Source organism: Boleophthalmus pectinirostris, unplaced genomic scaffold (genome assembly GCF_026225935.1).
Source record: "Boleophthalmus pectinirostris isolate CB_2022bp ecotype Guang Dong unplaced genomic scaffold, ASM2622593v1 HiC_scaffold_6, whole genome shotgun sequence".
Classification (NCBI taxonomy): Eukaryota; Metazoa; Chordata; class Actinopteri; order Gobiiformes; family Gobiidae; genus Boleophthalmus; species Boleophthalmus pectinirostris.
Window position 1 is genome coordinate 19,382,287 of NW_026571447.1, and position 24,988 is coordinate 19,407,274.

The following is a 24,988-nucleotide window of genomic DNA, read 5'->3' on the forward strand; positions in this document are numbered from 1 at the left end:
GAGCAGAGGCTAAGTGTGAGTGCACGAGCCACAGTCTGTGAACCTGTCGACTAATGTATGCACTTTACAGTCACTTCAGCGCATATGTGTTTGTGACAATTGCATAACGTTAACTCTTCTCCTTAGACTACAACTCCCAGAGGTGGGAAAGTAACCAGGTACTAGTAAGTAATTAACACAAAGGGTTATTTCAAGAGTACAGAGAAAAATATTATATTTCTTATTTATTTTTACCTCTTGTTATGTAGTAGTATTAAGTACAAAGAAAGTAACACTTCGGTTGTCTCCATAGAGAAACAGGCGATGCGCTGTCCACCAGAAAAGTTACATGGTGCACTTTTAGCAAAACATTTGAACATCCATTTATAATGATGAGAAAACTCAACACCCAGTTGACATAAGTTAACCACTTTGCCTTCTTTCCATTTCCATTAACATAGTGATGAGAGCAGCATTAAAGTAAAACATTAAAGTAATATTATGAGTGGTGTTATTAATACTACAAAAAGAAGTCATCATTTTACAGTTCAAGTATGAGGAAGCATGAGAAAGAGTTGTAAGTACTGCGTTAGTGCCAGGTGAATTATTGGTAGTAGCACCAGTATGAGTAGTAATAGTATTTTGAATATAATAAGAAAATACATTTTTGTTACTACTGGATTTCCTGTACTTTGTATGAACTGATTTTTTTAACTATATTTCAAGTTATATTTCAAATATCTGCACCTCTGATGTCTACTGCCTGCGTCTGTGTTTCTTCCCTAAGCTCACCTGCGTCTAGTTCTGTTTTTTGCTCAGCTTCTCAGCGTGCACATTTATCTGTGAGCGTGTACGTGTGTGTGTGTGAGCGTGTACGTGTCTCAGCGTGGCGCCTGGTCATGATGGCCCTGTTTGGGATGATTGATGTGTCGGAGGGAGCACAGAGCAGCTCAGGTTGGGACAGCTCCTGGGTCTGCCACACTGCTGCCTCCCTGCTGCTTTACATATGTACACGCAGCAAGACTCCGGCCCCCTCCCATTTCACACTGCTCCCTCCACACACACTCACCGTTGCGGTTTTAGGGAATTTTATTTTCAATTTTACAACTACTCCATCAGTGTTGACGATACTGATATTTTTACAGTATTTTTAGTTTTTATGAATTCAAAACAAAGGCATAAACCAACAACCATTGTCTATCAATTTGGTTTCAATATGAAGCTACAGGAGACTCAGAATCTATGGGCTTTCCTCTTTAACAATGTAATGTAATGTGTCTTTAGTTATGGTTCAGGTAATATGTTAGTACTGATTAATTTAGATTCTGCTGATGTGCTGAAAATAAATAAAAATATGACCTTTTTTTTTGTTCTCCGCCCAAGGTCAAAAGGACAGTGAGCCTCAGACATAGCACTGTATTATATTCTCTGCATTACAGTCTTTACGTAACAGCTGCTCGGGCATGTAATTTGCATTCATACTGTGGCAATTTTCCTACTTAGTTTTTCCATAAATTGCCATATAAATGTTAACCATAGTAACTGATCACTGCATCATTTTGTACACATTTTTGCATGGCGACATTTGTTCTTAAAACTGCATTTGAATCCAGACTTTGCTGTTACAGACCCTCATGGTTTCTCTTTTCTCTCCTCTGTTCTAACTCTTTTTGAACTTTTCTCCTCTTTTTCTCGTCCTCCCTGGCTCCTCTCTCACTCTCTCACTGCTTCGCCGGTATCATGCCATCTCTCACCCATGCCTAATCCTGCTCCTCTCTTTGTCTTTGAAATCCTTCCCCTCTGCCTCGTGTTCCCCGGCCTCTGCTAATCCGCCCCTTTGTTTAAAGTCAGTTTAATTTCTCTGGCTTTTATGCACTGCCTCTGTGTCTGCGTGCACTCAACAATCACCGTTATCTACTGCATAAGGCCTGATTATATTTGCCTTTTCTATTTAACCACTGAGCTAAACTAAATTATTATATCATGACGTTTAATTGGATTTGTAAAATAACCAGGTATATAATGTATTATTTAATATAATAATACATTGATATTACCCTGTGTTTATATGTAAAATCTGTATTTTACTTGTCTTGTGTTTAAAGTGATACCAGTGACAAAATGGGTATTAAATGGGTATTATTATAATGTTGTTTCCTCATCACAAACATACCTGGACACAAACCCTGCATATTTTGGCCTTCACTAGAATCATTTGGATAATTTAAGACATGGAATTGAATCTCTACTAAACTAAATTAAAGGTAAAAATAAAAACTAGTAAAAACTGCCACTACATGACATCACAAGGTGGAACAGAGCATTTTGAGCTTTGGAGATGCAGTCAGAGTAATAATAAATGATTACTCAATGATTGTATGAAACAAAACAACTCCAGATATGTTTTTGATGAGGTAACAACATTCTAACTTGGCTTAAAGCTCACATGAGTCAATTTTGCAAAATGTAGGACCTTAATAGTGGATAAGAAAACATTTAAAAGTGGTTACTGTTTAGGGTGGTAGATATGGACATAAAAGTTGTGTACTTCACCGCTGAATGGCCATCTGGTACAGTGACTTGAGTATTTTTCAAATAAAAGCAGTGCAAATATTTGACTGCTGAGGTGTATAGATGACAGAAGGGCCATAGCTCTGCAGAGATCCATGGCAGCCCATCAGAAAGGCATGCAGGGAGGCTGGGAGGCGTATCGATCCACCTGTGGCATCCAGCTGTTTGTTTACCAACAACAAATCAATGTGGCTCTCAGCTGGGGGTGGCCATGTTTGTTCGGTGGTCAGCTCAGTTTTCCCTCACCTCTCTCATACACAAAGCACATATAGACACATTGGGCTGACCAGTGTATGTGTGAAGTGCGCATACCCTGAAATGGCATGACACCCAGAGAACGAGAGATTGCGCAATGATTTTTACTTAGATTTTACTTTGCTTTGATTTAGGGCCTATGTTTACACTATTTTCCAGTCTATGTTATAATGTTGTTTCCTCATCGAAAACAAACCTGGAATTGCATTTTGTTTCATTCACGTATGTTTAATACACAAACCCTGCATATTTTAAGATGAGTTCTTCTCTCAAACAGATAGCATTCAACCTTCAATCTTTAACCTTGTGATGTCATGTGGTAATACAGGAAGTGCTCCACTGTGATTTTAAACTATACCTACACTGGAATTATTTGGATGATTTCAGCCCTGGAATTGCCAGTCTCTACTGAACTAAACCCAGGTTTGGCCCCTGTAGTCCAGATTGCCTGACTAAATCTAAAATGTAGCTCTTAACTTGAAAACTACCGCTTCATGACTTCACAAGGTGGAGCGGAACATTCTGAGCAGACTAATAATGCAGGATTACTCAAAAATATGTAAATGAAGCAAAAAACACAACTCCAGTATGTGTTTGATGAAGTAACAACATTATAACATGGCTTAAAGCTCATGAGAATCAATTTTGGCACCTTTTAAGCAAATTTACCAAGAGCAAATAGTTACTCATATATTTCTAAAATATACCTTTGCTTTAATACATGCTTCAAATTGCTAATTCAAATGGTCATCTCCACGGTTGCAGTTAAAGTAATTGTAGTAATATGACCATGGAGAATGCACAATAGACACACTTTTTAGTCTACTTTAGTCACTGTCAAAAACAAAATGTCCTTGGTACTTCCAAGTTTTTGCTGTAAATGTCTCCACAGGTAAATCCAGGAAAAGTCAATCTGACACAATTTCTTAAATGACATGCTGAAAGTTATAGAAAAGACATGTAGTCGTTTTTTTCCCCTCAAAGTTGATTGTTGTATTTTAGCTAAAAGCTTCTTTTGTTTGTCTACTTCCAGGTGGCTGACCACAAAGGCGCACAGAGGACAGAAGAAGAGCGATTCGGACTCTTGCCTCCCACACAGACTTTCCATAGTTCAAAAATGTGCTGCTACTTTGAACTCATGCAAACTAAGGTGAGCAAAGGGCTACTGTGGAGGTTTAGGACATATAATGCACTTCAAAAATATTTTCATAAACAACACCCACTGCAAGCCAAATGAATCGATATAAAAGTTAATTAAACAGCAAAATTAAACAGATTTATCCATATCCACATGTGAATGCAGGTTGAAATGGTAATTGCTGGTCACTCAAAGGTCCCTGTAAGTGCACAAAGTCTAGAAACACCGTATTTCTCAAACTTTTATGAATTAGACCTGGTCTGAATAAAGTTTAGTCTTAAAGTTGCACTGTGCAACTTTCTAGTGCAGGGTCCGCCATCTGCTTGTCTCCATCACTATGTTATTGTTTTCCCTGGTATGACTTATACATTACATACATCTAACATTTATTCATTTCAGGTGTTTCTATCGCTCGAACATACATTAATTCCTTCTGTGAATACGGGTGAGTCTTTACAGGTCTGAATTGTAATGTAGGGTTGTGCTGTAACCGGCTTCTCTCCCTCATGATAGATTGATAATAGGTTTAAACTTATACTGTGGAACATTCTAGACAAAGCAATAACATTTCCATGGAGACAAGCAGGTGGCAGACCCTCCTCTACAAATGTTATGCAGTGCACATTTAAACTAAGCTAATTTTAATTGTAAATGGTACTCATGCTAACCAAGTATTATTTTATTAAGTTGAGAGAGGACATAAAAAGTTTGACCCAAAGTTCTTCCAACACACTCCTTCCTGCCTGTTGTTTCTGTGTGGGGCCGTCGCCCGGGCTATTGACCACTGGGACTGTGATGTGTAATTACAGCGTGACCCCTAGCTGACCCCGCCCTCTCCTCCTGCTCCACTGCGGGTGTCAGCTCCCCCGATGGCCACTACCTCCACGCATGTCCACACCTCGTTAGGCTCAACGGCACGAAGTCACAGCCCTCCTCTGAGTCCCTGTCAGGGGTTTAGGCGCTGTTAAACGCACCGAGGCATGCTGGGTAATAGACATTTAACCAGACTCTCCCGTTGATCCTTGTCAGTGGGGTAGCGGTCTTGGAGCTCTTAGTAAGTTAGAAAGGTGGGCAAGAAATTGTTATCTCTAGTTCACTAACCCACCCAGAAAAACTGATTCACTTGTTCATGTTCAATTCCCAAATCAAGTGGGGTCATTCTGTGCAGAGTTTTGCATGTTTTCCCTGTTTTTCCTTTCACTAAAATCAGGTACAGTAGGGACGCCACTGAGGTCAGCACTAGCCTGAAAATTTTATTCAGGATCTCAGGGGGGATTTTCAGGAATTCTGTACTTGTGCCCAGTGAAGAAAAAGTGCTGTTTAATGGCCATATCAAGATTCTATATGCTCTTTTATTCAATTCTAATTCCATTTTAATGTTTGTTTACCTGGTTTATGGTTTTATCTCTATAATCATTGGACCTTTCTACATGAACTGAGTGGTGCAAAATTCAACATCTTCTATATCAATAAAAAGCTAAATTAAGTTTTCTCTATAGTCTAAGAAAAGGGTGCCATAATTTTACCCCAAGATGTTTTGCCAGTTGAAAGGGCTTCAAACCATTGAGATTAGTATGGCAGGTTTGTGGAGCCAGTCCCTGACAAATATATAAGATTCAGCATGGACCATAACTTTGAGAATATCTTTTTAAAAATCATCATCAAATCTTACCAAACTTGAATTAACTAGAGCTTGTTTTCATGCAATAAAAATCAATTGAAATCCGTTGCCCGACTTGTGATCTACAAAAGTGTGAGTCATTGAAAGTGATTGAGGAGTTAGTTACCAGAGGGCCGCAGTATGAGCCCTGTCTGGGTGTGCGCATGTGTTTGTGTGTTATAGTCGGCTGCTCACTTGTCTCTCGATGTCAAAATGCTGATCTCTCTGTTCAGAAATCAATGGCCTCCTCCTCTCTCCTCCTCTCTCCATCCATCCATGTATCCTCCCCAAGCTCCTGGATCAGACCCAAGTTCACGCTGTTAGTCAGTCTGCTGGCCGCACACAAACGTACACACAGACCAGACTTAGTCACAGGTGGAAATTGTTCATATCAAGAGTTATTAATTTTTTTCTATATAAATTAAGGGATTGTAATTTAGTTAGTGTTTTAATTTGTATTTAGATAGTTAGCTATTATTTAATGACAAAGAGAATATGTAGTTATCATGTAATTTGTAGACTGTAGATATGTTGTCATAATTTTGGAATGTTTGCTTATTTTTAGAATTTTTTTTGGCAATGCCATTCATCTCTCACAAAACATTTGATTGATGTGATTTTAAGTAAACTAATAATTTCTTTGCACAAATCTACTTAATTGTATTCTTCTATAAAACAGCATTTAGTTTATAAGAGCACAACAAACACACAACAAATAAAATAAACTTTGATTCCATTATAGCCGTTGTATAAGTGTTGCATCAGCTTACTTTAGCTGATTGCTGCTCCATCTCAGATTTGGATCTAACAATAGTGTTCCTAAGTATCGACTCAAGTGTGTCAAGGCAAGAAAGTTTGTTAAGGCAAGGTTCGATTACTAAGAAAGAGAGGTGATTAAATCAAAACAGTACATGAAGCATGTTTATTTGATGAAGAATTTAGAAATATGAAATATCAAGAAATCCCAAATTAACAATGTTTTAGCTTCATGTATGCACCAATACTATCCGATTACCAATCAGTTCAGCAAAAAGAGACTAAATAATTGTTAGTTAGCCTCTACATTTCAATAAAGTATCTCTGTAAAGTATCTCTCTCTTTTTCTTGAGCTGTCAGAGCACATCATCTTCCTTTTTTACTTGATTTCAGTGTTATCGTACGCTCTGACCAATTATTACATCTTAGTATAAGCACAAAAAGTAAACTAGTGTACGACCTCTTGTGGAAATGTATATTGCACTTTTCTAAAACAATATAACATCTCTGACATTTCCCATGCAGATAAATATGGTAAAGGACATGTTTGTAAAAGTAAATTTCTAGTGGAACTTCAGTGAACCTGCCGTCCACTCAAATCACATTGAGCCAACATCCTCCACATGTAATTGATGCCAGTTCGCCTTCCCGCTCCCGCCGCCACACGGAGCTTTACTCACTTAATGTGTAGGATGAAGCAGCTCTGGCTCTGGCTGCAGTCTTTTGTGTGCCTGCCCCCGTGCGTGTTTGTTTGGTGTCTGCACCGAGAGGGAAGGTAAATTGCTGTGATTATGTGGCAGTAATTGAACAGGGATGGTGTGTTTAATTGAGTTGTTGTTCCCTGATGTTTGGGTGTAGTATGGCAGGAGCTGACAGGTGCTTGGTCTCGGCTCGCTGAGATGAGAGCCTTATACTGTCACTTCTGTGGTGTCTCCTATTCTTGTGAATGTGATGGTTTGTGTGTTTTTACCTTTATACTGTCTGTGTGTTTGTTTGTATAGGCAGGTCTACTGTTTAGCAGGTAGAGAGAAGTAGGAGTCTGGTTTTGAAGATCTGACGAGTTATAAGGAAATGTTTGGGAAGATGTATGTTTTTCTGTAGCTGTCTCAGTGTGTGTCCACCTGTCTGTCACACAGTGTGGGTGGACACGGCATTTACAAAGTGTCTTTTCAATCAGAAGACAACATATTGGGATACATGTGATGAAAAAAAAAATCTGAATTTTTGAGTTTGAACAGAACTCCATGTTTTTTGTTGTACAATAATGATTGAAGTACCTCCACAAAGTACTTTCTGGCTATTTATCTGATTCTTTCAAGCTTTATCTTGAAGGAGAGTATAAAACTTTTTTGCTACAAAATGAGAAAGTACAGTAGCCTACTCTCAAATTATATCAAATCCTAGATTGGTTAAAAGGAAGTCTTGGTGAAGATCATACTTTTTGGGGAGTAACTGAATATACGAACTGAGAATGTGTATTCTGAATACTAATTGTGAGTAACTGTAATCTGGTACAATTACTTTTTCATTTGGTATTATTCAGAAAACATTTACTTTTCTAAATTTATAGCAGGCATGTCCAAACTATGGCCCGGGGGTCAAATGCAGTCCTCAGACAAACTTTTCTAGGCCCTCAGGCTTCCAGGTGAATTGGCCCAAATTATCTTGCGTCAATTAAAAATGAACTTTTTACTGCAAGTTTTTTGAAAATCTACCTTGATAAAACTAATATTTAATATTTAGCGTGTGGTTTTAAGGATCTTAGCAGGAATAAAACCTGATGGATCATTCTAACGTGTTAAACATTAAACATATTTCAACTATTCAATGTATTGAGCACCAGCCTATGGCCCTTGATCAGCCCTCTGCTTTGTCTCTGTTTAGATATTTGGCCCTTGATGAAAAAAGTTTGGACACCTCTTGTGGGTAGCTCTTGTGGTGTATGTAGGTGCCATTTGTCCTTCTCCACTCCAGTGATAGGAAATACATAATAAACGGTCAAACTAATATTTAGCGATTTTTAATCCTATGTTGCATTACAATTTAAATGTAACTTGATGTAAAAGTATTCAGAATATTCAGAATATTCAGAATACAGTACTCTGATTGCACTACGTTATGTTAAAATACATTTTAATGCAGATATTCAGTATTCTGTAACTAGATACATTTTCAAAGTATTCTTCCTATCACTGCTCTCAGGGTATAAAGCTTATATAGAAGAGAAATTGCGGTTAACCTAAATGATCTTAAGAGACCATCTAATCTACATTCATTTTATTTCATCGGTATATGTTGTGTAATGCCAAGTTCAATTTGCTGTGTCTCATGGGCTCATGGGCCCTAAATCAAATAGAAAAACATCCATTCCTCCACCTCCTCCATCCCTCCTCCTATCACCTTGTCCGGTCTCCTCCCTCCTTGATGTCTGCTCTCCGTGGAGGTGTGATTAGGTTCCTCCCTGGCCTCTCCTGATCTCCATGGTTGCTATGTGTACTTGTGCGTAGTTGTGTGTACTTTTGTGTTCTTCTGTGTCTGTGTGTGTGTTTGGTGTTTGTTGGTGATCTGAGCAGCCCAGCGCGAGGGGATTGTGTGCCGATTCACCGACGTCTCCAGATGAATGCCCCTATTCACTATTACAGCCTCTCCATTAGCCACAGCAGAGCCACAGCTTGTTGTTGTCTTCCTCTTCTTCTTTGTAAAAAAAAGCAATTAAAGAAGGACAAAACCGGCGCTCTAACACAAGCGGTGGTGTACCTGCGAGGAGGAAAAGTGCAGGGAGAGCGTGGTGGGAAGTGATTCTGTCTCCAAAGAAAAACCCGCTGGATTTATTTGCACATTTACGCATGAATGCAACCTGCTCTATAAGCCATACAAATGCACTAGACTCAATGGCAAATATATGTTTTTATTTCTCCCTTGGACTGTGTAGCTATACCAGTCTTACAGCTCGCTCATAGTGTCAGATTGCCTCACTCACAGTAGAGTGATGAGGAAAAACCCAAGTGTAAAGACGTCACTTTTGTTACAGCTTCATAAGGAATTGGTTGCTGTAAGCTACTTCGTACAGTTTTATATTGGATTCATAGTACAGTCTAAATATCATCATTCATAAAGTGTACAAAGATTTGCTTTGGGGCTTTAAAGACATTTGGTTTACTGGAATTCACATTATTTTTCAACACCTACTGATACACAATAATTCACCTACAGTTAACCATGTATGTCTTCGGATGATGGGACAGCATGAAAGCACACACCCAGTTTGCATAATAGTTTTCATGATTTCCTTACCTATTAACTGTGGTGACTCTATATAGCTTTATATTGCCATTACATATTTTATTATTGCCATTAAGTTTAATAACAGAAAACTGAAATATTAAAGTACAGATCTGTTTTATTTTTGTTGAATACTTGAACAAGAATGTCTTCACTTTTCTCCCACCACATCTATAATAAATGACGCTGCACACATTTCACAGAGTAGGGAAAGAATATAAGACAAAACTATGAAACAGACCAAAAATAGTACTTGTCTAAACTAATCAGTGGCAAATTTCAGATGACACTTCTTCCTCTCTTTAGTCTCTCTGTTTGGTGGTTGTTTATTGAGCCCTGCATCTTTTGATTCGTTGTGATATCAAACATTTGCTCAGAAATGGACCTGACATTTGTACAGACAGTGGCTCTTCTCTTTTCACTGCAGTGGGACCCCTGGGGAGCTTTGTGTGTGTGGGGTTGGGTCCTCACCCCGTCCCGTCACCACAGAGGGGGGTGCACCAGAGGGGACCAGATACTTCTTTATGGACCAACCGCATGGAGAGAATAGGCAAGTTCTGCTAACTTCAAAAGTCAATTAACATTATGCTTATATTTGAATAGTGATGTTTTATTATTGTACATTAATTACTTCTGAATGTGGATTTATCTCAGCTTTTTTTTAAACTTTAACACTAATTAATAATAGCATAAGTAGCAACATTGTATCGGCACAATTTATTTGTTCAAATACTTTGTGATGTCTTATAGGTTAAGAGAGAACATTTGTAAGGTTTTTGTCGGTAAATACAAACATTTTAACAGTTACGTAAAACTTCAAAAGTAATCATAACATTTACTTGTACCAGAGTAACATTATTTTCAACGTACTCCTACTTGAATACAATTTTGGCTACTCTCCCCCCTCTTGTTCAGTATACTGTACACACATGCACATAGCTTGATTTACTATTCCAATAAATCACTGGCACCGCCTAATTTCCTATGGATTTCAATTTCCCCCTGGACGTATCGGCATTGATCAACTTCAGGTGTAAGGATGTGCCAGGCGTCGCTCACCGTGACACTGAAGAATGGCTGCTCTGTGTGTGTATGCCTGGGTGTGTGTGTGTGCGTGCGTGTGCGTGTGTGTGTGTGTGTGTGTGTGTAGAGAGGGGCATGAGGGGGGATTTGTGCACACACAGCATATTCTGTTGAACACAGCCATTGCCACCGCCGGGGCTTTACGATACAAATCCTCCAGTCAGAGTAATAACATCTGAAAATGTCAGAATCATACAGGCGCAGATAGGGATCAGGCAGTTGAATATTGTTATTCTGATCCCATCGCCTTGTAGTCAAAACCAGATTATGAGGAACAATTATGTTTTATGCTGCCGTTTATAATGGTTGTTACTCGACGAAAGACTGTCTTCTTTTGAAATTAAAGCCGTGATAATGTGTTTGTGTGCATAGATTTTGACAGATTATAAATTCTAAATCCATGTGCTATTTGTGCCAGTCTCAAGCTTGGAAAAGACGAATCTCAGGTTGGGCCTTCACCATACTTTTCATAGGACACACTAGAAAGCAGATGTAACTCCTAATAATATAAATCCATGCAATTTAAAAAAAAAAATAAAGGGACATAAAAATACACTTTTGTTGCTTTCACATTTTCTCTAATTGGAGGTTTTCAAAAGTTTTCCCTGTTGTACTTTGTTTGCCATGAAATGTCTAAAATGTAAATTCATGTAAACTTAACCTGACAATATAAACTGCATTTTAACAATAATCGTTTTAGCTGACCCCCATTTATATTAAATATTAATGGACTATAGGAGGTTGTGATGTTATCTGAAACCCAGCAATTCTGTTATTATTATTATTATTTGTTCCAATTTCAAGCCTGATGGCAGTTGTGTCCTCTGGCATAAAAATGTCAAATCAATCGACAATACAGTTTGCGTTGCATAATATTTGTGCCTATGTATGTAGCTGCCTCTTATGTATTGTCCTTACGATGAGTTGGTGGATGACTTTTATCCATGTAAGTCTTGGGCTATAGCACCCATCAAAAGCCAGCCTCTTCAACGTCTTTACCCCAAGTTCCCCCCCAGAGGCACATCTGAATGTATCTTTGACTAAAGGAGGAGAAATAAATTGGAGAAAAGGATAAATCGATGCTTTGCGGAGAGGCAAACAGACCTTCCAACCCTCAGCCCTGACTCACACATACACATGTAGCACACACAGCATGCGCTCTTACCTTGGGCTGTATTGGATTGGTATGCGCAGAAAGGAGTAGACACACAGCAAAAGACTTAGCCTACAAATCATGTCCTTTGTTTGATCTATTAGGTGAATATGGAGGTGTTAGGACTAAAGTGGAGTGGGTTCAGCTGTGTGGTTGTCCCGGTGAACACGAACAGTTAAAGCAGCCAAAAATTCCACCAAGAGCATAGTTATTCAAAAATACATGGTAAACTTGGATGTCTACAGTGGTGGAAGAAGTACCCAGTTTTGATACATTGGTAAAATTACAGATACTGGAGCAAAAAAAACACTCAAATAAAAGTAAGACATCTAATAAAGTTTAAAATGGGGTGAAGTTGATAAAGATTTGTGCTGAATTTTATTAAATTAAATAGATTTTTTTCCCTAGCTGTTTTTCTGCTTTCAAATGCAGTAAGTAAAAGTAAAAAGTATCCAGTTTAAATCAGCTTAAGTAAAGTATAGATAGCTTGGATTATTACTTAAGTACATTACTTAAATACTTTTACATTTGTACTTTCCACCAATGGGCATCTACCTTAAAAAAAAAAAAGTAGGCAATTTGCCACTTTACATATGGTTTTGTGATTTTGTTTTAGTATTAAAAGTAGACGATGATAAATATTGTTTTCTACAACATCCAATGACTTGATTAGAAAACTCTTAAAGGTAAAATGTATTAATAAATTTACTCAGTCATACAATAAATCATAACTTATCCCATGTAGTTGTTAAGGGAAGCTCTGGTGAATCGGACTAAGAGCTCATTGAGGAGAAGCCACTTATCTTGTTTGTGTTGATGAGTTCAGGGCAGGACATGAGTAATGTGTGAATGATGTTTGAGGCAGAAAAAAATGGGAAATCTGCCAATCTCAGACTTTTAATGTGGAGGACACTGAAGGAGAATTGCCAGTGTTTTATGTCGCTTTGGCCCACCTTGAATCTACAGCTCAAAACGTGTGGACTGCTGAGGCACTGCCATATTTTAATTATTTGAAAAAGAAAAAGTTATTGTGACATAAAAAGCTGGATACAAAATCACTATTCATTGTTGTTTAGTTTTTTTGGAAGATAAATTAAAAACAAGCTCATAAAACTGTTACAATTATTATTTTTTAGTTCTCATGATTATACTATGACCTCATCACCATCACAATTATCCATTACAGATCCAACAATTTGAGCTTTAAGCCATGTTAGAATGTTGTTACCTCCCCAAAAACAGTTGTTGGGATTGTGTTTTGTTTCATTTAGACATGTTTGAGTAACCCTTTATTATTAGTCTGCCTTCACCTTCTACCATGTGATGTCATGAAGTGGTAATTTTCAAGTTAACAACTGCCTTTTACCTTTACTTCAGTAGAGCTGGGCAATTCTAGGGCTGAATTCATCCAAATGATTCTAGCGAAGATGCATCACACAGTGAAACAGTGTTTTCAGTTTGAGAGAGGGACATGGCATAAATATGCAGGGTTTGTGTGCTAAACATGTGTGAATGAAACAAAACATAACTCCAGATATGTTTTTGATGAGGAAACAACATAATAACAAAGATCAGAAAATTGCGTAATATGGGCCGCCAAATAATCTTGACATTGCAATATTGGGCAACGATAGCAATAGTGGTAGTAGCAATTTATAGAAACAGCAAATACTAATTTTATTTTTTTTTTAAATATTGCTTTTAGTAAATTTATTTGAAGTAATTGTACTTTTTCTGCTCTGTATTTTTTGTTAATTTAACTGATTTTTGTTTATGAATACAGCTTCAGCATCACTCCTATTGTTGTTAAAAGCTGAAACTATCCAAAACAATCTTTCTTTTGAGTATATGTCTGTATTTATTGTAACAGGACTTCTCGCTTGTTATACTTCTGTCGTTCAAACTCTCCTCCTGCTGTGCCTCTATTTCCATGAATGCTGTGAGAAATAATTGAAAGTGTCGTCTTTTGCAGTAACTCCCACATCTCTGTTCTTTCTAAATACAGTATTTCTAAGCCACCCGCTGCACGCCAACCAACTACACCGCCAACTCGGGATTCCACACAACGCACTGGGACGTCAAACTTAATACTTGAGATGAGATCAAATTGTAATCCTGACTTTGAATGTTGTTGAGCCTGGCTTGCTGTTTTAAAACTACTGTGGAACTTTCCTTTTGGGGAGTCCAAGTTTGCCACCCTCTTGTCTCCATGCACATTGACCAGTTAAAACACTCAAGCAATTACATGTCCATGTCCATGTCCATGTGGAGATAAATAGACAAAAAAAAAAAGTATCCTCCACCAGAATATAATATAATATACAGTGCACATTTTAAATCCAGATAGACCGATTGATATTTGCACTTTTTAGCAAATCGGCTATCAGACTTACATCTCCAGCACATGCTGATATTTTGTTTTGGCTGACCTGCTGCCTAGCGATTACACACAAAGCTTTAATTGAACACTAAACTGCAAATAGATAACTGCTCAAAATGTGACTACGTAGCTCTCTTGAAACAATCAGTAACGCATCAGCCATGAAAAACCCATATCTGTTGATCTCCAATTTTAAGGCAGGACACTACAGATGACTCTTAGAGCAGGTAGACCAATTGCCCACTACTCCAGGTTGCCCTAGCGGCATTGAAGGATGGGTCAAATGTAGAGATTAAAGGGGGACACTAAAGTGTAGTTTAATGGGTAGTTTTTTTTTTTTTTTTTTTTGTAGTTTTAAAATCTCCATGGAACAAAAGTACTTTAGTCGTATGTATGTATATAATGGCTTGATATGGTTGAAGATGCAAATTGAAATTGAAGTGTGAGAACCAAATCACACAACAGCATTGGAGCATTTAATGTTGCAGGTAGAACTCTTTACATAGGCACAATTTGCATTACATTTTTATTACATTGATGAGTTGATTAGACATTTTTAAACTGAAGCATTAAGCAAAAAAAAAAAAAACTGTCCCCAAATCTCATAATTTTAAAAAGATGGTTTTACTTGTAGTATCTTAAAATGTTGATGTTTCCTCCTGAGTTTTCTGTGAAGCTTCTCTCAAAATATTCAGAGTGAGAGATAAAATATGTTGACTCACAATGTAGTGGAAAAACCATGTTAGAGGAGTCCCCAGTCCCTGCTAGTGCCGGTGTGAAGTGCAACAAATGTAAAATCTGAAATGTCGAGAAGTCTTAACAGGAACAAATAATGTATCACAACAAGATGACATTACCTTTGGGGTCATCAGAAGAGGGCAATTCTCACAATAACAAATGACTGGGATGGTTTAAAACTAAAATGTCAGTCTGCAGATTTTACAATATCGCTTGTATGCAGCAGTATCAGTCAGAGAACATATCTTTGTTTCACTACTGTAAAGATTAGGGCTGGGAAACACAGGGTCCTTCATGATTCGATACAATACATGATACATGGCTCACAATATGATGTACATTATACATTACCATGATATGGTGATATGGTGATACATGAGATACTCAATACATTATAACATAACATACTGTGACCAAATGCATTTTAGAAACTATATTTCTTTGTTAAATCTACTACATGTGAAGTTAACATGAAATGCATCTATTGTAATCATCAAAACAGTGAATATGTCAAGTGTGTTGCATAAACAATTTTAGTAATAATGGGTCACAAAAAAATAGCTAAAAATACAAAAAAAAAAAAAAAAACTCTTAGCAATATATCGATATAGCAGCCCACGATATCAATATTGTATCACCAACTTTAGTATCACAGTATATCAAAATTTTGACATTTTTGCACATCCCTAGTAAAGATTAGGGTGCATGGTGGCACAATGGCTACTTCTCAAAGAGGCTGTGGTTTGTATATTTGGGACAATCGACATGAACATGAACATATTTTAAAGTTATCCAAGTTAACTCCAAACCTCTGCTTTGTTAACAGGGCTGAAGGAAAGGTCCTGGAAAGACCGGAAGAAGAATGGCCTATTCAAAAGATGTTATAATTTTTGTCAAGTGATCACAAACACAGGTAATCATAAACATCAGCCGTAAGTAGTTACTAAAGGAACAGTCAGTAACCTTCTCATTAAGTGAAAGAGTGCCTGTTCAGTTTGGCTCCAGTTGAGTGCCTGGGTTGAGTTTTTAGAGGTTTTAGACTCACAAATGTAAAATATATAATGTTATAATAAATGTTGATCCCTATTAAAGTTGATGTTTGTATGTTATTTGCACAAAAGGCATAATAAAGATTGAAGATTGAAGATTTGGTTAAAAGTATGACTCCGTAATAGATTTTATAAGGTCAGTAATTGTATAATGAAAAAATCAAAAAGATTTCACCTCCCCGTACAGCATGTGGTGAATTTGTCATAGTTATTTGTGGCATCTCTTCTTTCCCTTATTGTTTAGGCCTCCTAAATACTAGTTATGTGCAATACACAGCCAGTGCAGTGCTCCTCAGAGGTACAAACCAATTGATCATGAATCCATTTTTCACAGTATTTCAGCTGTGTGGCCTCAGCGATGTCACACAATATTTATTACAGATTCCAAACTTGCTTTAAAAACTCAATCACTCCCCAAACATATAAATCACGACTCAAAAACAAATGACTTGGAGGGGCGAGCCCTGAGCCTCGTTTACCTCCGGAAGGAAAGCTCCGGTGAGAGATATGTTTGTCTTTTTCCACCTCATTGAAGGGTGAACTCAGCGCAGAGCAATAAGAAATGGATTACCCATTCATTAAACAGGGCTGTGACACTCCTCATTGAGTTGGACAAATAACAAATTAATTTCTATCTGCCTAATTTCTCCTTTGCTCTCCTCTGAATTTTGCCCCATAACATCAAATTACTGATAATCTCTGAACCAAGTCTCTGAACTTTTTATCAGTTTATTGAAAACAAGAAACTGCAGAGTCTACATCTGTCCTATGATATACAAACAAAGTAACTTCATACTTTTACTACATTGAGTGATTGGAGTCATGTAGCAGCTTATGTAGATTTTGGACCTAAAATAATTGTTCAGTTGGTGATACAAGTGTGCTTTTTGGTACAAAAAATTGCTAGTCACTTCAAATTCCAAAGGGTTCCTATTCTATAATTAGACTGAGTCCACAACAATCCCCGTTAATGTATTTGTTTTCTTTTTTGACATATATTTTCTGGTCCTGCCCACTTACATTTTCACCACACAGACTAGCATGTGTATAATATAACTTGAATTACCAACTGAAGAAATATTTCATTAATCTGCTACACTATGTTAATGGATATTGTAGTAAAATAACTATATAGAAATTTGCAGAAATGTTAAATATATTACTTTATTCTCTATTCCACACTCAGGGTCATCATACATGGTAATGACAAAATTCCCCATAGTCTATAAACGTTTGACAAATTTAAAATGCTAATATTAGAGAAACAAATGCAAAACAATGACGGGGTGCATGTCTCATTACTCAAATCCAGGTCTGAAGGTAGGGCTGTCTGCAGAGTAGCGTTAATGTATTGACAGGGCTGTATTGATGTTTCAATTAGAGACACGTTACATTGTGGTGCGGCCGGTAACACGTCTCCTGCCATCTGCTGCCTGTGTGCTGACGAACGAGGCTCATGGGGCTAATCCAGCTCCACATGAGCAATGGGAGAGCAAAGCAATACACATCTGTAGGTAAAAGCATAGATACTCTATGTCCAGAGAGGTATCTATAGTTAACTTACACGTTTAATTAAATAACCCATAATGTCAAATTGTAAAGTGACTACAAGATTTATCATTACTACTTATTATAGTTACTATTTACTATTATAGTTACTACTTACTTACTATTTTTAAGAGGAAAATAAATAGCTTATAGTTTGATATAGAGGTGAACAGTATATTGGTATATTGATATCCTTATTCACTGAGATTTAGCTTTTTTTTTTTCTAAACTAACCCAGTCCCCAGTGCCCTTGTGTCATTCCCAGAGTTACAAAAGAGACTGAAGAGCAAGGAAGCTGTTCCAATTATACATTTTTAAGATCAATATAACGATTGCTTTAGAAACTATAGATGATAAACAATAACACTGAAACTACCTTATGCCACTGACACAAAGCAGGATAATGCCAGTGAGCAAATTTCTAACAGTATCATTAAAAGGCTTGAGCTGCAACTAATAAATGGCAGAATGAACCAATAATTAGTCATAGAAGTTATTGATTCTACCCTCTAAAGCTCAGATTTTACATAAAAATAAAAGAAATTGTCCACATGATAAATATTGAGTGCCAAAATATGTATTTTTTAATTTTCATATATTGAACGATATGGCAATATAGTAATTATCATGACAGGCCATTCTATAGCGCCTTTACTATTGATATTTACCAATATTTGCTATATTTATATGCTATCTGACACAACAACAAGACAAATATCGGATATCAGTTGAAATTCGTATTGGATCATCCCTAATGTGATATTGTGGTGACTGAAGTTGAAATGCCCATAGACGTGTTCAAATTCCCTGAAAAACATCTTCCTAATAATTTGTAGGATAGGACGCTGGCACCACACTGCACTTTAAAATCTTCTCTGAACAGAATAAGGGAACATGCTCTGCCAGGCTCCCTCGTGCTGGGACGGCCCAAAATAACAGCGTGCATTATGCTTGGCGTCTCTGCCTGCCAAAACTGCACGAATCAAAGAGCTCATTGTGTGGATTACCTTGTTAATCTGATGATGCCATTGAGTTGTATTGCAGGTGTGAATGTGCCAGTTTTGCCCCTCTCTATCTCTCCCCCTCTCTATCTGCCCCTCTCTCTCCTCTTATTGGGGAGGTGTAGTGTAATCTCTTTTAAATGCTTTCAGGGGGATATGAGACACGCTGAAAGGCAGCCAAAAGAAAACGTTGCTATCGCGAGGAGCTTTCTCTTAACGCTGCGCGCAGAGAGGACCCGCTGACTGGCACTGGTGCAAACGGAGATGCCACTTGTTGAAATATATGACTCTGAATAATGAAATGGGAAAGGGGAAGTACAGGCTTGTGTGACCATCTCTGCCATGCAGCTTTTTTCTGTACATTTCTTTCTTTCTTTGTACTTCTGATAGAAGTGTCAGAAGTACTTATACTAGTATGCACATTTATTTCACACAGCCACACCTTTTTGGTCAAACTAATAATTTAGGTTGTTTAGATACAATTCTTAGTAGTACTGTATTTACTGTTACTTAAGTAATGATGAAGTAATGATTACCATCTTTTCTAGAAAAGTAACAGAAGTGAATTGAAATATCAAGATAGTGATGAGACTGTACAGTTTAACGGTGTTGCATATAAAACGAACTTCTACTTTTCGCAGCTGTGAGACTGAGGTGCACTCCTAAAGCAGAAAGATAAAAAGTGAGTGAACGGCACAGACAAAAAAGAGGTATAATCCCTCCTTTTTCTCCTACTCCCAGGGGTGGTCTCTTCATCCCGGGCCTCAGAGCTCAAAGGGGGACAGAGCACACCCCTCCTCGCTACAATGGAGGGGACCCACAGGAGCTGCAGCTATCCGCCGCTCTATGCAGTGGGGGTGCAGGTTTAAGCAGGTCTTTGAGTGGCCTAATTGCGTTGGAATACACGGGTTTGAGAGCTGGCTGTGGTGTCGGCGGGCTGCTGCTCTACGAACGCACTCGCCAATAGAGAAAACGCACAATGCACACAATTAACACTGTCCCACTCGTTAACTCGCTCCCACTTTGAGTCCTCTCCAGTTTCCTTTCTTCAGGCCGATATGTCCTTCTCCTGTAAGGCCCCTCCCCCTTCTCTCTCTCTCCCCATGTCGTCACTCGCCCGCTGTTTTATTCCTCCCATACAAACTGTCAGTCCGCTCCCGATCGCTTTGATGCACACAACAATTACAGTAGAGATGAAAGCTGGAGGGCCAACGCGGGGCTGATTACGTAAGACACCTTGATATCTGAACGGCTAATCAGAAATGAAGCCTCAATGTCTTTGTTATTGCTTTGAAACGCACTGCCCTTGAATAGAAACTAGTGGAAGTTTTAGCTCTCTGTACATGCGCTCTACTTGGGCATGCTTTAAATGACAAACTTTATTTTAACATTTGATTTCTACTGCACTGTGCAATACTATACAAAATTGCAATGAAAAACAATTATTTAAGTATGACAAAAAATGCTTTAAACTATTTGTGAAAAGCGAAAAAAAGTAATAGTACCATTTTAAAAGTTTTTTTCTTTATGCTTGTCCCATGCCTGGATAAAGTGTATATATTTGTCAGGATTACACAGATTATTTATATTGTGGAGGGAAAAAAGAAGTCCCATGCGAGCTCAATAGACATCTCTCCTGTATTGACAATAGCCTCTGTGTTGATTTTCTTTCTATTTGTCACACAATACAAAGTACTATCCTTTTAGCAGGGATTGCTCCCTAAAGCCACTTCTGTAATAAACCAATAATGCTCCAAATGGGACAGTTTCTCGCTCTGTGGCACTTAATACTAAGCTGTTAAACATCTGATTGTATAGCATTGTGTTTTATCACCTGTAATAACAGCCAACACGTCCCAGGATGCAGTGGGGCTTTTAAACCAGTGTTTGAGCAATCCCTTCTTGTTCAGCGAGTGTATAAAAAAGTCACCAGATCTTCCTCCTTCTGTAGACAGTGGTCAGTGTACAATATGACACACTGCTAACAATGATAGACCTGTCCTTGTATGAATTGGACTCAGTGGACTGCCTGTGAAACATTTTAAAAACATATCATGCTTATGCAGCCCTGCCTTTGATTTTCTTTATTACCCAAGCCATGTCTTAATAAAATCTAATTATTTCCGCTTGTAGGATGCTTGCTGGTGAGAAATTGGCAGCGGGCTGTGAGCTGGTACAGTACAGGGAGACAGTCGCCTAATTAAAGCCTCAGAAATTGAATCTTTACAGCACACGGGTCATATAATTATCCTACTGTTAATTTAACGCTTACATTCTCGCTGTTCATTTGTACTCCCTTAAATGTAGTTTGGCAGCCACTCTCGTGCCCATGACTTCTACTGTACTGACATAGCCCAACAGCGGCCCATGTGAGGGACTAACCCAGGACCCCGCAGTCCAAATAACAAGGCTTGCATCATTTATGCATTGTTAAGCCATGTAATTGAAACGAGCCGTAGTTTGCATATTACACCATTAAAATAATGTGCTTTGCGTTTCTCCCAACACGACTATTTAAGCCTGTGTGGCGATATGGTAATGCCTTGAATTACAGTCTAATTACCACAATGTTCTTTTGATTTGGCCGATTTCAGTGTTACGCCACAATAATGTTCAGTATTACCAGAATGAATTACTGAGCCGTGCCTAGAAACTTTTCCTACTCTGACTTAAACCAAGCACTTCCCTTTAAGCGCAGCTGTGTTCTTACAGGATTATTATCAGTAAAATCAGATGCAATAAAGGTCCAATTAGTGCTTTAAATCAATGGCTACAGTAACAGCTAAAATCATCATTTTCAGTTTCTCATCATGACGTTGTAAACAGACGCACAACTTCTGTAATAGTTAAATTAAAAGCTTTTTACTTTTTTATTTGTATTTATAGAGATTTAGGGGATATAATTATCTGGTAGATCTTTCGCCAACTGGTGATAAGTTGACAATACAAAATAAAGTCAAATGAAAATTGTGTCAAAGTGAAGTTTAAATTTTATGATAGAATATTGATGTTGTGAATTTCAGACTTTTTTTCCTTTCATTATACAATGTTTGTACACATAATATTGTATTGTACCACAGCTGAATGTGCTTTATTTTACATGCTAACCAAGTACCAAATTTGAACTTTGAAACTTACTGTGTAAGGCCTAAAGCTCACTTTCTTTTTTCTCCATTTCCCGTCTATTTTCTAAAATATCTCTGTGATAATTACTTTTTGTGCTTTTAATTTTAATGCTAGCTGTGTGTTATTAAATAAAATGTCTAATTACAGTTTAAGTCATTTGCATACGTTTATTTCCGAAGTCATGAATTGTTGAGACTGAAGCACTGTCGTCATTGATGTATAGCTTTAATTTGTGGCCAGTTTCTGCTACTTTACTTCTTTTAGATTTAATTGTTCTGTTTAATGTAAGTTATAATTTGCACAGCTAATATAGGTTTCTCTGAAGTTTGATTTTTACACTTCTTTATAATTTACTCATGATCTAGTTGTATTAGGGTTTGAGCAGGGACTTAAAGATTTCTCCCTTTTTTTTTTCTTCAGTTTTTCGGCCTTCATAGTACAGAGGGGTGCTTCTCTTCACCCCTCCTCCCCCTGCCCCGGAGAAGGCATTGTCCTAGCAGCAGAGTCTTTCTAAAAAGAGGTCTTTAGACTGTCCTGGAGCAGGGGGAGCTGCAGCCACACCAACGCCTTCCTTTCATTTATACCTCTCCCTATGGCAACCAGCAGTGCCCAGCCAGGAATGTCCCCTCTCTGGACAATGTCCCGTCCTCAAAGCTAACGCTGGGGGGACGACAGCTGCCCCGCTCTGGACTGGTCTGGACTCAGGGCCTGGTCTAATCCGCCTCTTCACTTCAGTCTGTCCCTTCTCTCTGAAGATGAGCTGTAGGCACATACAGCAGCTGGGCCAGAGCTTTGGAAATGTAAAGAATCATGGATAGCTCTCAGTGGTCCTCAAAACAAGCTTTGATGCTGTAAATTCTGGATTTGTCATGTAAATAAAAAAAAGAAAATAAAAAAAAAGAACCTTGTCAACTAAATCTGTTTACTCTTTGAGCAATGGTATTAACTATATCTATTAAAATCTGCAAATTATCATGATTTATTAGATTTGTATTTTTAGATTTACAATAGGTTTATATGTAATAAACATGTATTTATTAGGAAAAAAATTTTGGTCAAATTTTCACATCATCAACATATTAATTTCAACAGCGTAGTCTATATAACTGTTTTTGTCATTGATCTTTGTGGATCTGATCATTTTCTGACTGCTTTGTTAAGTAAACATTAACAATGTTTAAATATACAGTGAAAAACAATTCATCAAAAACTTTCAAAAAATCTGCAACATTTTTGTAAAGAAAAATGGAAAAGGTCTGACTTGCATGATGATTTATAAATAAGTTATCTTGAGCCAGTAAATTACAAAAAACAAGTTTATGTGCATTATAAGAAGGTAACACTCAGTGATCTGAACCTTGAAAGAACAGTGCATCTAGGTTTCGGTCCATGCATAGATTCCGGGTCAGACAGTCCTACAGCTCCAGCATGGTGCTGGAAACTGACCACATCAAAGGAAATCAGCTGTGCCTTTACAGTCACCCGCAGCTCCGCGCGCTCCTCGCCCCACGCTGCTTTCCAGCTTCACTTCCACTGGAGCCCCAGCTCGCACCTCTCCAACAAAGACCCTAGTGTTCGCGGAGACATCCCCGCAGCCAATCGCCACTCGGTTGCTCCTGGTAACCACGTCCATCACGCTCCAACATCCAATGAGCGCGGAGGAGGTGGGGCTCGGTCCAGGTGCGCCTTGGCGTCCGCTTGGCAGAGCGCCTGGGAGCCGCCTGTGGCAGAGAGGCTCTGTCAAATGCGACGCGGCTTCCGTAAGAGCAAGCAGTCCGGCTCCGGGAGTCATGGCGACCGCAGCGTCTAACCACTACAGCATCCTCACGTCCAGCGCGTCCATCGTGCACGCGGAGCCCGGCGGCATGCAGCAAGCCACGGCGTACCGGGACGCACAAAGCCTGTTGCAGGGCGACTACCCGCTGCAGACCAACAGCCACGCGCTGAGCCACGCGCACCAGTGGATCACGGCACTGTCCCACGGAGAGGCTACACCGTGGGCAGAACAGGACATCAAGCCCACGGTGCAGGGTGCCAGAGAGGACATGCACAACAACAGTTCCAGTGGCAACCTGCAGCATCAAACGCGCCACCTGGTGCATCACGGGAACCATCACGATGCGCGCGCGTGGAGGACCACTACCGCGGCACACATCCCGAGCATGGCGAGCACAAACGGTCAGAGCTTGATCTACTCCCAGCCGGGCTTTAGTGTCAACGGGCTTTTGCCGGGCAGTGGTCAGGCTATGTCCCACCACAGCAGCCTCCGAGACGGTCATGAAGAGCACCACAGCCCGCATCTCAGCGAGCACTCGCACGCGCAGTCCCAACATCAGCACCAGCACCGGCCGCAGAGCCACCACGAACACTCAGACGAGGACACGCCGACGTCAGATGACTTGGAACAGTTTGCCAAACAGTTCAAACAGCGCAGGATCAAGCTTGGCTTCACGCAGGCGGACGTGGGTCTTGCACTCGGAACTCTGTACGGAAATGTGTTTTCCCAGACCACTATCTGCAGGTTTGAGGCCCTGCAGCTCAGCTTCAAAAACATGTGCAAGCTCAAGCCTCTGTTGAACAAGTGGCTGGAAGAGGCGGACTCTACGTCGGGCAGCCCCACGAGCTTAGACAAAATAGCAGCGCAAGGAAGGAAACGAAAAAAACGGACTTCGATTGAGGTAAGCGTAAAAGGAGCTTTGGAGAGCCATTTTCTGAAGTGCCCAAAACCAGCAGCGTCGGAAATTATCTCCCTGGCGGACAGTCTTCACTTGGAGAAAGAAGTAGTTCGGGTTTGGTTTTGTAACAGGAGACAGAAAGAGAAACGCATGACGCCCCCGGGAGGAGCGCTGCCCGGGAGCGAGGATGTGTACGGGGACACGCCACCGCACCATGGGGTCCAGACCCCGGTCCAGTGAACGCGGACTCCAGGACTCGTCCTTTGTTTTTATTTATCCCTCAAGGTTATATGTAAACCACTGGACTATGACTGAAATAGTGGGTGTTTTATGTATAATAGATGCAGTAAAGTACATCTGCAGTGGGTTTCTGGTGGGGACACGCGCTGTTCTCTGAGGATACATGCCCAGCACTGTGACTTGAGTCGACGCAGTTTCAAGGTGTTGCCCCTATTGTGCATTCTGACTAAACAGGGAGGGAGCGTGTGCGCACTTAAATTGAAGGTATAGGTGCGTTTCTTAGCAGTTTTTACCCCCTGCACTTCATCCTGCTCATATTTTGGTTGTGCGTAAAAGTGAAAATGGCGATTAGTT

At 39.1% G+C, this 24,988-nt stretch overlaps 1 protein-coding gene across 1 annotated transcript; it reads left to right on the plus strand.

Moving 5' to 3' along the window:
* Positions 1 to 23,382: 23,382 nt before the first annotated feature.
* pou3f2b (POU class 3 homeobox 2b) lies at positions 23,383 to 24,634 on the plus strand. Its single transcript, XM_020937508.2, has one exon. It carries the CDS (start codon positions 23,510 to 23,512, stop codon positions 24,632 to 24,634), a length of 1,125 nt encoding a protein of 374 aa, XP_020793167.1. The 5' UTR covers positions 23,383 to 23,509.
* Positions 24,635 to 24,988: the final 354 nt, after the last annotated feature.